The sequence below is a fragment of the Epinephelus moara genome, chromosome 8 (genome assembly GCF_006386435.1).
Source record: "Epinephelus moara isolate mb chromosome 8, YSFRI_EMoa_1.0, whole genome shotgun sequence".
In the NCBI taxonomy this organism is placed as follows: domain Eukaryota; kingdom Metazoa; phylum Chordata; class Actinopteri; order Perciformes; family Serranidae; genus Epinephelus; species Epinephelus moara.
In genome coordinates, this window is record NC_065513.1 from 38491267 (window position 1) to 38506125 (window position 14859).

At 38.6% G+C, this 14859-nt stretch overlaps 1 protein-coding gene across 1 annotated transcript in view; it reads left to right on the top strand.

The window, feature by feature from the left end:
• The first annotated feature begins 4592 nt into the window (after positions 1–4592).
• smarca2 (SWI/SNF related, matrix associated, actin dependent regulator of chromatin, subfamily a, member 2) overlaps positions 4593–14859 on the top strand; it is a 67661-nt gene continuing 57394 nt past the window's right edge. The window contains exons 1-7 of the mRNA XM_050051808.1: positions 4593–4720; positions 6637–6900; positions 7627–7756; positions 8156–8542; positions 9603–9704; positions 11138–11387; positions 13626–13752. Of these exons, the coding sequence (XP_049907765.1) occupies positions 6667–6900; positions 7627–7756; positions 8156–8542; positions 9603–9704; positions 11138–11387; positions 13626–13752 (1230 nt within the window). The 5' untranslated portion in view covers positions 4593–4720; positions 6637–6666. The remainder of the gene's footprint in view (positions 4721–6636; positions 6901–7626; positions 7757–8155; positions 8543–9602; positions 9705–11137; positions 11388–13625; positions 13753–14859) is intronic.

A 14859-nucleotide genomic window follows, 5' to 3' on the forward strand; every position in this document is an offset into this window, starting at 1 on the left:
CAGTAAAACTAAACATTCATCTTTGCAAAGCTCCTAAATATCCTGCAGTACAGATATATAATATATGAAGATGAATAAAAAACATTTGTTCCAATATATCATAGCTGACGAACTCTTTAGAGGCCGTACTACATCACTGTTACATACATGATGCTGATGAACTTGTGCCAGAAATGTCCATATTTTAGAGTTAGAATAACAGATTTCTTTACTGGTAGTTTATTCAAACGGATGTTTTTTATTGTACACTTTATAAGTAACTTCTTTGTGTTATAATGTGGCTGTATTTATTGGTGGATGTGCACTGTACTATTTTATGCTTATTTATTATGTTTTGTGTATGAAATTTATAACATATTTTCTCTTACTGTATATTTAGAGCCTTTTTAACAACCAACCAGGGACAACAGACACAAAAGTTATAAATTAATTTGAAAATAAAGTGACTGACAATTCAGTCCATAAAGTGTCAAAATGAATGTCCATTGTCCATTAATCAGCTGCCTAAAATGACACATTCACTCTGCCAACCCCAATATACGTATTTTATCATGACATTAAATGCAGGACAGCAATTTAATCTTGCCAGTAGCGATAATCAGAATGATTGGTCTGTAAATGAACAAAATTATTCAGGCATTATTGCCAAAATTCTAATGAATTGATCTGAAACTCTTCATTAAATAGGAATCCCCATTGAGATAAAGTTGTCTTTTGCAAAAATGACCTGAGAATAGATTACAAAAAGTGTATATAGATATCAAAAACAAGAGTTCAAAGTTGGTATGAGTAAACTTTAAAGCTCTCAAATTACTTTCTAATGCTAAAATAATAAGTACTTTAGTTATTTTGCTCTACTGGGATGAATTAAGAAAAATAACAGCAAGGAAATATGGGAATTTTGTTGCCCTAGTATTTCTTGGTACACAATGCCATCGTGATTCAGGACAAATTCATTTTAATATTCCTTTCTAGAAACACATGAAGCATGAGTGGATTCATCAAAGAAAAAGAGAGAAGAAGGATGAAGTGAAGGGACCTTCTTTGCATCTGTAAATGAGCAACCTATTGTTCAGCCCATCCATTTAAAAACCTGTAGGCTTTGAATAAAATGTCACGCCAGTGGTTCACCGAAGCTTTTTACGGAGGGTTTCAAGGTGAATGGAAGCCACAACCACTAGTCCTTTCACTGCCAAATGACTGCGGCCGAGCCCTTTCCTGGCTCGGTGAATTTGAAGGGGGCGGTGGCTTTCACCACAAAGTTAATTAGGTTTGTTTATTTGGGTAAAATTTACATTCAGGAACCCTGCGCACATCCTTTATGGAGACGTATAAGAAAGGGCAGAATTGTTGAGGAGGGGAAGTCACGATCAAAGTTTAAACGTGAGGCTTTGTTTATTGATATGTGAGGTATTCAAATGATGGGCTGTCAGGATGGAGTGCTTTGAATGTCTTACAAGGTCATCCAGGTGTCATCGCATATAGATAGATAGATAGATAGATAGATAGATAGATAGATAGATAGATAGATAGACTAAAAAGAAACTAGTTGTTTTAACTTCAAAACAATTAACTTTTCTAGTTAAATAAACTTGATCTTAATTTAGTTCCACTCAAATCCTTAAGTTACATAAACTATGATATATATACATATATGATTTAAGTAAAATAGAATTAAGATCGAGTTTATTTGACTAGAAATATTTATTTGTTTTCAGTCATTACAAAATAACCTTAATTTGTTTGAACATAAAATAGTTGTGTCCAGGCTGCCTTACAGTTTTAAGCTGACTGAACTTTAGAAGACAAGTTGTTTCTTTTTACACTGAATTTTCTGCACACATTAAATTCAGAGACAAGAACATTTGTAGTTATTCACCAAAATCTATTCAAAGAACCAAGACGTGGTTTACATCTTTCAACAAAATTAATGAATTTACTCATAAACCAATTCATTTTCAGTGCATTTGAGGTTTTAATATTCCATTTGTTAATTTCATTTACTTTCTTTTGACAGGAAAGGGATTAAAAGTAACATTGTGTGTTACAATTAAAACTGCAGGTTCCTGTTACGCAACAAAGACACATTACAATACAGAATAAAAACAGAAACAACAAAACGTATTCAGCTATATAGACACTGCAGAATACAAGACTGAAGTGGAGTGAGTAAAATGGAGTATGGGATTTAAATCAGTAGTTGCACGTATGTCCTTTCTTCAGATAGTGTTTATATGCATGTTTGAAATGTGTAAAAGAGGTTATTGCTCTAATGTAGTGTGGGATCTTGCTCCAGATCTTAGTGTAAGTGTGACAAAATTATCTCCGATCATAATTGTTTTTGTTTCTGTTGCTGTAACTGACATGATACGTCATATTTTTGGTCTTAAAATACTTGTTATCTCAATGCATGCGTGATTGCTTCTATTAATTAGAACTGTACACTCATTATTTTCTGCAGAGCATGCATATTTCTCTTCACTGCAGATAAAGTCTGCCAATACTCGAGAGCATCCAGTCGACTCTGGATGTGTAAGATGGAGCCAACAAGACATTTACACAAAAGATTTATATCCTTGTATGGTTTTGAGAAAAAGAGCTCGTCTATTAAGGTTGCAGTGAAACATTTTGAATATTGACATATCTCAGGCCCAAAACTGATTCTAGTTATAGAATCTATTGTAATTTGTGTTTATTGATTTGAACATTGGTTTTGTTTTTTGAGAAACTATAACACGTATGATTTATTTTATGTCTTTTCTTTTACTTTCTTTTTTTTTAAAAATATGTTCGAAATGAAGAATCAATCAATCAATCAATCAATCAATTTATTTGGGTAAAATACACTTGATGTAAATGCAGACAAATTATGAACTGTACTATGTAGATAAAAACAGGACAGAAAAAATAATGTCTCTAAACAAATACATGTCCAGTAAAAACAGCTTTATCTTTTCATAATGACAACAAAACAAAGTTTCTGATATCAGAGGGATGCAAATGGCGCTTGACTAAACCTGTGTGTTATTTGCATGGCTTGCCTTTAGAACTCCACATTGCTATCATCAGGATTACTAAGTTGGTGTTTGTAAATGATGGCTAGCTCTTCATCACTCTGAACTTGACGTGTGTTTGTTTAGAGCTCAGATGTCTGTGGTAATTCAGTACCTGCCAGGTGCTTCTGTGTCACAGCCATACAGCACTGGGCTGCGGAGGGCAGTTTATGGAGGCAACTGGTGGTCCCTGCTGCCATCTTGTGTTCAATTTATGGACTGAACACAGTGGAGCAGGAGGATGTTCTGGAGTATTGTAGCCTCTGGATTTCCCTCTAAAAAAAGTCCCCTAAGTAGCTTTAAAGTTAGAAAATTATACTGTCCCAACTTTTGTCTCGTTCTTTCAACACTTCATTATAGCTCAGATGGTGCTGAAATGGTGAGGCAAGACTTTTTTTGTGGCTTCACAATTTTTCAAACTGAAACATGATGACCAAAACATATGAAAGCATCCAAATAGTATTTCTTTCTCCGTTAAATTTAGGTTATTGGCCTGCGAGTGTCCATTGCTGATATGATAAAAGTACCTCCCTAATCACACCCCAAATATAAAAACAGTCTATAAAACAGTCATTGTTAATTTGATCATTTAATTAATGACATTAAATTATTTCTTAAACATTAATCCCTTAATTAATGAGACTTTTTAGATTTCTTTGGTGCATTATTTACCCCTTTGTGACTTAAGATAATTGCCTACTATTCATGTTTAGCCATCGCATAGTCAAATAGTTCCATATGTGCCTAACAAACAAATGTAGAAGTAGCAATACTATACTACAATGTAAGAATACATGTCCTGCATTCATCATTCACACAAGTAAAAGTGCAGATGTATTATTGGCAACATGTAGGCCAGTTCAATGCACCAAAAGTAAGGTTGCACATTATGCACTAGTATTATATAATTGGATTATCATTGGTAATACTTACAAAGTTGAGCTGTTTAATCTATTAAAATTGCGTCATATTTGATAAGCTTCTTGTAGGCTTTGTATGTAAAACTGCAGTCTGCAAAGTAACTGGTAACAACAGCTGTGCGAACACTGAAGTGGAGTAAAAGGTATAATATTTCTCTCTTAAATGTCGTGGAGAAGAAATATTCAAGTGACAATTAATCAGAATAGTGCTTTGTTGTATTCCACCAGTGCTGAAGGCTCTTTAACTGACATTAAATAGCTATATCTTAATGAAAATGACAAATAAATAGGATTTATTTATCTATATTTAAAAGCAGGAAAAGAGGTTATGCACTGAAAGCAGATCAGAATCTCTGTCCCATTTGCACTGGTGCGTATCACAGTAGTAAACACAGGTCATTACGTCATTATTTTAATGTCATCACGGTTGACAAGATCTCCAAGTTTGTTTTATTGTCCTGTTTGCAATCATGGCCACTCAAGCAGAAAGTTACAGCAATGGTTACAGGACAGATGCACGCCCAAGAGCAGCAAAATAAGATGATTGACTTGAGATACAGCCAATCACTGTAGAGGTAGGCGGGACTTCCTGTGACATTGACAAATCAGTAATGGCGACAGAAGAAAAACTTTAATATGTCAGCAAAACAACACTGAGGGGGAGTGAACTTTTGGACAGCAGTCATATTTTGAAGAAACATTACAATATTTCCATCTAATTGTGTGCAGTTACAGTTCAGCCGAAAGGTAAACTGACTAACGGCGCTTCGTTTGTGATTCATATTGGCATGTAACTACTCAGCGTTCAGCTAACTGTCCAAACTTTCTGACACGGACACAGTTCGCTAGCTGGGGATTCTGTACCCGGACTAGCTAGCAGGCTAGCCGCTATGCTAACTATCGTCAGCTAACTAGCTAGCTGTGAGCTAAGTTCCCCAACGAGCGAAGCAGACAGCCTAAAGCGACCTAGCTGTTTGTTCTGTGAAACTATGTGCTTCTAAATGTATTATTAAAGTCGATTTTTGTTACTATTAATATCTCCAAGGTCATGTCAGGGGCTTGACTTTCATCTAAACTTTGATTTTGCCTGCATATCCGTGATGGCCACCAGTTTTTGGGGAAGCCATGATCCAATCAGAGTTAACGTTGTTCTACTGAGTGATAACGTTAGTTACCAAGCTAGCGTTACTGGTACTGTTACGAGGATTATGAGAAAACAACTATATAACACGAACGTCAGCCTATTAATAAAACCTTTATGGTGTTATTTAGTTTGTATTTTATTGGTAATTGACGTATTTAGACAGCTGTTTTAACGCTGTAAATGCGGTGTGTTTTTGTCAAACGTTACCTCTGCTGGAGGTGAGGTGACAGCATTAATAGTAATGTTAACCGTAATAGGAAGCCTGATAGCCTTACTGTATCAGAGATGAGACATTGTGTTATGCTTAAAACTTATGAATAATACGCTTATATACTGTAGGTGAGACAAATAGGATTAGCTGATAGTTGCATTATGCATCAGTAGCTATTGACAGCAGGAAGTGACAGGAAAGTGGTGAGTTAGGCTGGCGTCCAGTGATGGCACAGAAAACAGACATTTGTTCACATTGAGGTTGGCAGTCCACATATTCACTGCAGCTCTGTATGTCTGTGATGTGTCTGTGTTATGGAGCATGCTGCTGTTGTTACTCAGGGCTTTCCCTTCATAATGTGGCTTCAATATTGACTTCACTTTTCACAGAAAGATACATTTAGACGTGTCAGGTCACACTGCTGACATAAAGCCTTGCATTACAACATATTCTGCATATTCTTTGGGGATTTTTTGCCTTTATTGAAAGAGGACAGTAAAGGGGAGAGAGAAAGGGGGAATGTCATGGAGCGAGAGGAATTAAATCAGGGATGTTGCAGTTCTTAAAATGCTTTAAATTGGAAAAGCATGCTTTAATTTACATAGTAAAGGTACTCTGTTTAAAAGGCAGACAAACAATATATATTACAAAACAGAGTTTTTACAGGCCACTTAAGCTTTTAAACAAATGCCAAAGATTTATTTTATTATTAAATATTTGCCCTGCATCTCTCTCTGTCTCACTTTATGAATTCATTCATTCATTCATTTTGTTGTATGGATCACCGTACATTTATTATGTAGATCTGTTCTGTACACATGACATCATACCCGTTCTGTAAGAGAGATCCCTCCTTAGTTGCTCTTCAAGAGGTTTTTACCAGTTTTCCCATATTAAAGTGTTTTTTGGGTGAGATTTTTCTTCCTGTGAGGGTCCAAGGACAGAGGGATGCTGTGTACTGTAAAGGCCTTTGAGGCAAATTGTAAATTTGTGATAATGGGCTTTATAAATAAAATTGAATTGAAAACAGATATTCTACATATATTGTATAGTGCTGAAAGTGAAAATGTACACATAAATGCTACCCTAATAGGAGTACCTATACGATATAATCCTGTCGATTGAAACTGCAGTGTGATTAAAGTTCCTTTTTTAAAAATAACCTTATAAAAAAACATTGCTTAATGACAGACAATTTTAGCAACAGTAAAAAAAAAGTCAAATAGACTACATAAACATTTTACAGTAATATTGGACTTGTATTGTTTGCATGGCTTTAAAACCTGTCCCTTCTGTTTTATCCTGAAGCTGCCTGGTATGCTCCCAGCAATTCAGTAGATGTCCACCCCTTCAGACACATCAGGTGGTATGTCCCATCCTGGCCCTTCTCCGGGGGCAGGTCTATCCCCGGGGCCCATCTTGGGCCCTAGCCCTGGACCAGACCCCTCCCCAGGCTCTGTTCACAGCATGATGGGACCCAGCCCTGGACCTGGAACACCCAACGCACCTCATGGCATGCAGGGACAGGGACAAAGTGACTATTCTCAGGACAGCATGTATCCTATGCACAAGGTACAGTGTGCCCTCTGCTGTTTAATGTCCTCTAATGTCACTCCTGCACAGAGACAGTATAGTTATAGTTTTTCTTTATCTCTGTGATGTCTTTAACAGGCCAAGTTGTTGCTTTTTACAAGATGCAAACTGATATATCAACCTATATTGGCTTATTGCAGACAAATCGCATTGGTGCTTATGTTGTCCAGGTAGTAACAAGGAATTCCGTTATAGAAATATCAAAATATTATATGTATATATTTAATGTCATTTAGAAAGTGTTGGACTGTACTTGTCTTTGTCACTTGTCACCTGCTGACAGCACAAATACCTAAATAAATGAAAAGCAATTGGAAATCTACAGTGGTAGTATATCTCTGCTTGGGTGTTTTCATCATCCTCTGAGATGTTTGTCAATGCATTTATCTGGGACAGCTTGACAGTTTAGGCATGTAGCACTTACATCTTTAGTCCACTGATCAGCTTTTGACAAACGTGTGACCCGAGATGAAACTTAAGAGAAGTGTGGTTTTGCTCTGTGCTAGAGGGAAGATGAGTCATTTGCCTTGTATATCAAAATTTTTGATATTTAATATGTGGGATGATATGACTATTTTCATCACAGCCTTCAGTTTTGTAGCCCTTTTTTATTCAGGGTTGCGTCAGAAATTGCAGTTTTGGGGGAAATATGTTGTACACAATGAATTAATCTTTATCTTGAATCATAATTTTTTCCATTTTCAGACAATGGAGGGAATGAATGAAAAGACCATGGCAGATGCAATGCACTTTGGTCACATGAAAGGTGTGGGGATGAGATCTCTGCATAGTGGTATGGGACCTCCACAGAGTCCAATGGATCAGCACAGCCAAGGTATCTTGTCGATTGTTTTTTAAACTAAAAGCTTTCTAAACAGGCCTGTAGCATCAGAAGCTTAATTAGTACTCACAGCCAGTGTCTCCCAGTCTTTTTGGCTTGTGTCATTTTAAAACAGTTCCTCTTCACTCTCTGCTTTATTTTGTATAGTTTAAAAGAAGTCATTAACAAGAAAAAAAGCAAAGATTATAGGAAAGTCTTAATTTAGATAACCCAGTTTTTGTGTCAGAAAAATATGTATTAGCTTGTATTTTTTGTCTTGTTAATCCTGCGCCACTTAGATTTATTTCACAACCCCTTAGGTGGGCTCCAATCCCCTGTTACCCACTGCTTTAATGGCACTAATGTGAATTTTGGTTATGTAAAATCATTGAAATTCCTTCCTGTCTTCTGTAGGATACATGTCCCCTCATCCATCCCCCATGGGTGTCCATGAGCATGCCTCTAGTCCCATGTCAGGAGGTGGAGGTGGTGGGGGACCCACGCCTCCCCACATGCCTCCCTCCCAGTCAGGCCCTATGATGCCCATGGATCCCCAGACAGCTGTGCCCAACATGTCCAACATGAGCCAGCAGGGGCGGGGACCTTCTGCTTTCAGTCCAGTCCAGCTGCAGCAGCTCAGAGCTCAGATCCTCGCCTATAAAATCCTGGGTCGTGGGCAACCCTTACCTGAAAACCTTCAACTGGCTGTTCAGGGCAAGAGGAGCCTACCCACAATGCAACAGCAGCAACAGCAACAACAGCAGCAGGCACCTACTGCTAGTCCTTACAACAGGCCTCCAGGTAAGAAGATTGAATGAAGATGTTTGAAGTGTTACAGTGCAGGGTCTCGTAAGCTCACAGTATATTAGTGTGTGTATTGTTTTGAGTAGCTTTGTTATCCAATGCAACAGATCTGAACACACTTGACACTTTGATATGAGCTCCGTGTCGTCCATGAAATGTGAGCCAGGCCACCTCAGAACGTGGATGGTTCATATCTCAGTGTGGCCAAGATTTTGACCCGAGAGCATCCACTCTAGTAATGTAACCTGGCAGTTGATGTAGCCTGGCGTGGGCAGTGTGTCAGCTTGCATTGAGAGGATGGGTGTAATCTTGACCAGAGATCTTGATGATTTCAAGCTTCCTAAATCCAAATTGTTTTCTGGTGTCAGAGATGCTTCTCATGGTAATAATCACAATTTCAGTGTCAATTAAGCAGTCAACATATTTTGGATTTTTAAGTCATTCTTATAAGTGTCTGGTTGCTGCTAATATTAAGGAATAATCTCATATTAAATTAGATGTGGTGGTGTATTACTGCACAGTTTCTATTGGGATCTTTTGTGGCAAATGATCTAGAAGGTGTCACCATTTTTCCACCGTGATAAAAATGAATTCTTTGGTAAATGCTTAACATCTGGGGGGCTTAGTAATGCAAAGTTACTGGATATTGGTACAAACTGTTCAGCATAAGGAGCTTAAATTAAAAAATATTTAGGGTAGAACTAGTGGCTGTTGTCATCATAGATGAATCTGCTGATTATTTTTACTATTAATTGAGTAATCGTCTATGAAAGGTCAGAAAATTGTTAAAAAGGCACATCATAATTTTGTAGAACCAACATTCCAAAACCTAAATTTATGCAGTTTGCAATGATATAAAACAGAGAAAAGCAGTAAACTCTCAACATTTTAAGAAACAGCAACTTTAAAGTGTCGCATTTTTACAAGAAACAAACAAACATACAAGGAAATAAAAACACCTTTGTCAAACTGTAGCTACCATCCCATCACAGATTCACATTATCCGTTTAGTTTAACAAAACATTTATTAAAATATGAATTGTCATTGTGTTGCAAGGTATGCCAATGGCACCTTTGGGTGGTCCCCAGTCAAGTCCCTGCCCTACCCCAACCATGCAAGGACACAATCAAAGCACAGGACCCAAACCGTGGTCTGATGGTAAGTAAAAAGTGACTGTATAGGAGGACTGAAGTGATACAGTGAGCTGCATCAGCTTTGACTTGAATAAATCTTTTCATATCAAACATTCATACTCTAATGTATCAGTGAAAGGTTTGAGGCTGACCAGCTTACGCCAAGCTGTTTGATGTGTGGTCTTACATCAGATTCTACTTGAAGCTGCAGGGGGGATTGTGGAAAGATGCTGCAATCTGATGTTGACATAGAATACAGTGTAACAACACTGGCTTTGAAGATGCTGCTTTTATTTCTGCTGCAAAGAGGGAAATGTGCCCCGAGTCACAGTCTGAACATGTTTGCTGGACATCTGGACAACAATGATTTTATCTTAAAGTCAGAAACAAGTAGGAAGCCAAACACTGCTAATAAACAAGACACAAATTAAGAGTTTTTATGGAACTTTTGGCAAAATATTATAATTAACAAGTGTTAGTAAAGGATGAAACATCCTAGTCTGCAAGTCTCAAAGGTCTCCAGTTCTTTGTCATTGAAGCAGCTGTTTTAAATTAGTCGCTCTTGAAGTATACTGCCACAGTATTCACCCACACACAGCAGCAAACACAGGCTTTTCCCAGGTCTCTGCATCACACACAAGTGGTGTTATCTGGGAGTCTGTATGAAGTCTTGTCCTTAAGGTATCTTTAATGATTTATAATGATTTATATGAATCGCCGAGATCTTATTTATAAAGATATGGTTGGACAGTATACTAAAATGTATGCATTCCTTGTCTAGTGGGTTAAAGTAAATATTTTTCCAATCATAACTATGATTTAAACTCAGCAGTCTTTTACAGTTTAAAGTGTTATAAAGTTCACCAAATATTTGAGAAAATTAAAAGTAATAGTCAAATACACATAAATAAAAAAGTGACACGATACAAAAAGAAAAAAAAATCTCATCTCCCATTGAGGCCAATTTAAAACTGAATAAGTTCTGTTTTGACTGCCTAATGTTTTAGGTAGTCAAAACATGTTATGTGTAGGTGTACGGTGTTTTGCCAGTTTGCCTGCAAAAATGAAGCCAAAATTTGATATATGTTTTGTTAACCTGAGCCAACAGGGGTTGCTATGTGCCTGCCTACCTGTGTGGGTGAACAAAGTTAATTTCTCTACAGAGCCGTCTATGTCGAAACCCATGATAGACTTGTGCGCTGAACATATTAGCTGTGGAGACCAAATTGTTTTGGTTAAGTACAAGGAAAGGCATTATTAATATTGCTACAAGATGAAAAACAAGACCAACGTGCATCACCAGCAAACTGTTTTTTGTCAGAATCAAAAACCCAGAAGAAGAATTGCTTGAAGTTGAAGGCTTTGAAATGTTGTCCTTCAACAAAGCAATGTGATTATTTTGTGATTTTTGTCCCACTGAGAAGTGACTCAGTAACAGATGAAGTCTTTGGTCCCCAGGTCAGGTTGGTGAAAATCAAGCCAGCGCTCAGAAGCACCTCACTCCAGTTGCCAGCGGACGCCCGTCCCCTGCACCACCTCAGGCCGCGCCCGTGCCAGCAGGACCCATGCCAGGCAGTTCAGTGACCCCTCAGCCTCCCGGGCAGCAGGTGTCCCCCATGCTTCAGATGCAGAAACAGAACCGCGTCACACCAATCCAGAAGCCTCAGGGCCTGGACCCAGTGGGGATCCTGCAAGAGAGAGAGTACAGGTATTTATCGTTAGCACCCATTTAACACAAGTGTCATACAGTCCTATATAAAAACACCTACTGCACAGTCAGTTCATTAACAGTTGTTGTCTTGACAACCTCTATAGGCTACCTTGAATTACATTTAATCATTAAAACCAAACATTTTTACTCCACCAGTTTTTAGACGTCTGAAACAAATGAAAGAATAATCTTTTTTTCATGTTCCTCTGTGTTGACATGATTTGAAGTGACAAAAACTACAGTGTAGTACAATACAGACTAGGGCGGCACAATGTATAATTTTTTTTTAACCATTATTGCGGTATCAGCTTGCACAATAAGCACATTAGAAAGGACAGTGATATTGCACTTTGAATATAGTAACAGCGTATTAAATTACACTCTATTAGTAGGCGATGTTTTGTTTGATAGGTTCCATGCAGTTAAGTCTTTGGCCAATCAGTCAGAGCCCTCGTTGTTAGGCATCTGAACCAACTGCAGTCACATGACACATTGTTTGGGTTAAACATGAGCATGTTACAGTCCTGGAGGATTATTAATGTGCACCTCCTCCTGTACTGCCTTAATATGCACATTCAGCACATCCAATGCATCAAAACATTGTTTTCTAGTTGGAGCCGCGCCTCGTTTTCAAACTGTATGGTTTGACTAAAATGAACAATGACAGCAATATAGTCCACGATGAGCAGCGCTAAAATCAACCTGCGTAGTTGTCCCTCCATTGTGACATTAGAAAGTGTCACATTTATCTTGCAAGTGTACTCTTCTTCAGCGTTTTGTTTACTTCCTGGATTTTTCCCACATGGAAATTCTGACCAATCAAGAGCAGCTTTCTCACACAAGGCATTTGATCTGGTCCTCTTGTAAATGCTGCCGTGAGAACATGAACCAACTCTAGGCAGTTATACAACTTTGAGAAAAAATAAGTCCCTGATTCAGACCATCTAAGTCAAAAATTGAGAATACTTAAATATCCATTTATTTATCAGAAGTAATATCATCAGTGAGATAACCATCACAATAATCACAATAAATTTTCCTCATATCGTGCAGCCCAAATACAGACTGATTTATTTTTCACAGTGCATGTCTTGCAACTGTAGCTTTTTTATATCATGATGTCAGGTTGCTTTGTGTATGATGGATATAAATGATATTTTCATTAATGGGATGGTTCAAGGCAGATATGTGATTGGAGAAACTTGTGGGTCTCTCATAGACAGACAGATGCTAGAGATGCAGGAGCACAGAGCGGTGGAGATCGGTGTTGAACCTTGTATCTGCTGTATCCTGTCCTTTAAGTTTAATTGAGAATTGAGCTGTGAAAGAAGTGTTACAGGAATGTTATGACGTCCTGTCAGACAGATCGATGTTGTGACCATGATCGACTGGAGGCCCAGACATGAAACATTACCAGTACGTTTCCAAAGTGCAGCACATGTCTGAAAACTTACACATCTTACCTGTGAACTCAGTAATATAAAGAACATTTTTTGTTGAATCCCCGATGGTCTTTGGTAAAGCTTCTGTGCATACGCAATCACAACTCACCGATATCCCCTGTGATAGTAGCCCACAGGCTGAATCACTCTCTGAAAACAGACACGACTGATGGAGATATGAGGAAAGCTCACAGCCTTTAATCTTGCAGTGGCTCTAAGGCTCGTTTCCCTTTATACAATTTCCAAGGCTCTTGTTTTGATGATCTCTTTTTGTGCTCTCAGATCACCCTTGACAAGCTGCATTGGTCAGGAAATGTTCAGAGGCCATAGAGAGCCGACCTCTCTTCACCTCGTCTGAACATGCAGCGTCACTGCGTGCTGTTGTACAAAACATTAATAGTACTACATTCTTAATTGATAACATCTGAGGCACCCTGACAGTTAAATAATCAAAACAATGAAACCAGAGCTTATGAATTATTATCCAGTGTTTCGCGTGGTCTATTATGAAGTGATGTAAGCTACATGATAATGCTACTAATTATCACTGTTTAGTATCTCTTTAAGGATTTTCTGCTTTCCTGAACTACTTTTGTGTCGTTGAATTTTATTGAGTGAAACAAAATAAACAACTCGCTGTGAATCTGCCACAGATTGATGAGGCGGGCAGTTCATCTGTGGTTGAGATGGTGCGGTCCAAAAACTACGCTTCTGTCCCAAGTGTGCATTTATTATGTGGTCTCTTCAGGGTAACTGCTGCAGTTTGATTTACCATCTTCATAATGTTTCTCAGGTTGCAGGCTCGGATAGCACACCGAATCCAGGAGCTGGAAAGTTTGCCAGGCTCTCTGCCCCCTGATCTGAGGACTAAAGCCACAGTGGAGCTCAAGGCACTGCGTTTACTCAACTTCCAGCGGCAGGTACGCAGCAGTTGTTTCCTGTTCAGTGTGACTGCACTTAAATCACCCCCTGAATAACTCACAGTTGAGGGAGTTCAATCACTGACACAGCATCAGGACACGTTGCTGATTTCCTCGTTGACTCATGCTCGTTGAATTCACACAGTAGGTGTTACTTTTCTGCTCCAAGTTTATTGTTATTGGACTATTTAAGCTCCTCAGGAGCCAAAGAGATGAAAGAATCTTATTTAATTAGTTATTTTCTCTGCAAAATAACACATTTTACACAAATTTGTATTCAAGGGGTATCTACAGTAATGCACATCATGTAAAATAGTAATTCAGTCCCTCCAGGATGTTGTGATATTGCGATCACAACAATTAATGCTAATTCAACCAGTTCCAGTGACTTCTGAGCAACGTTGCAGTTATGTTCAGTCACCACACTTACTGTACTTTACTGTAAATGTGACTTCTTTAAACGGGTGAAATCTCAATTCATTGCAGAGCTGCGCACAACGTGTTGATTTACTCAGCCCCTTCTTCCCCCTCTCTCTGTTTATCACGAGACTACTGCTGTGCCTCTGTAACACACAGTGACAGGGATAACTGTTATCATCACACCGCTAGTCTGAGTGGGCGGAAATTCGCTGCATAGATCAGCCTCTCATTGGGCGGAACGAGCCACCCGCTGAAGTCCCGCCCTACCACCTCCGGTTGCAGTTTTCACCACGTCCTTTACTAACTTTTGTGGTGTTTGATCTTGCGGGGATGTAGCCATTTTTCTGCCATGGTTCGCGTCCTGTAGGTGATATTTTTGTGGGCGTGTTACACCAAAACCTGTTTCCCCCCGGCAATATTTTTGCAAGCGCACCGTTGCTGTGGCACCGCCCAGAATGATTGTGATTGGTTGAAAGAAATACAAGCAGCCGGGGCGTTTTTTTCTCCAATCTTAAAGTGAGAGTCGGCCCAGCCAGACCTTTCTTTTCTTGAGAAAGGTCTGGTGAGCGAGACTATCACACCGCTAACGTTACCTAACGTTTATTACAGGATTCATTTTCAGAGTCACGCCATTTTGGTGTAAGTGGGAGATTGTTGGGACCATTTAACAGCTCAGTGTTGGATGTT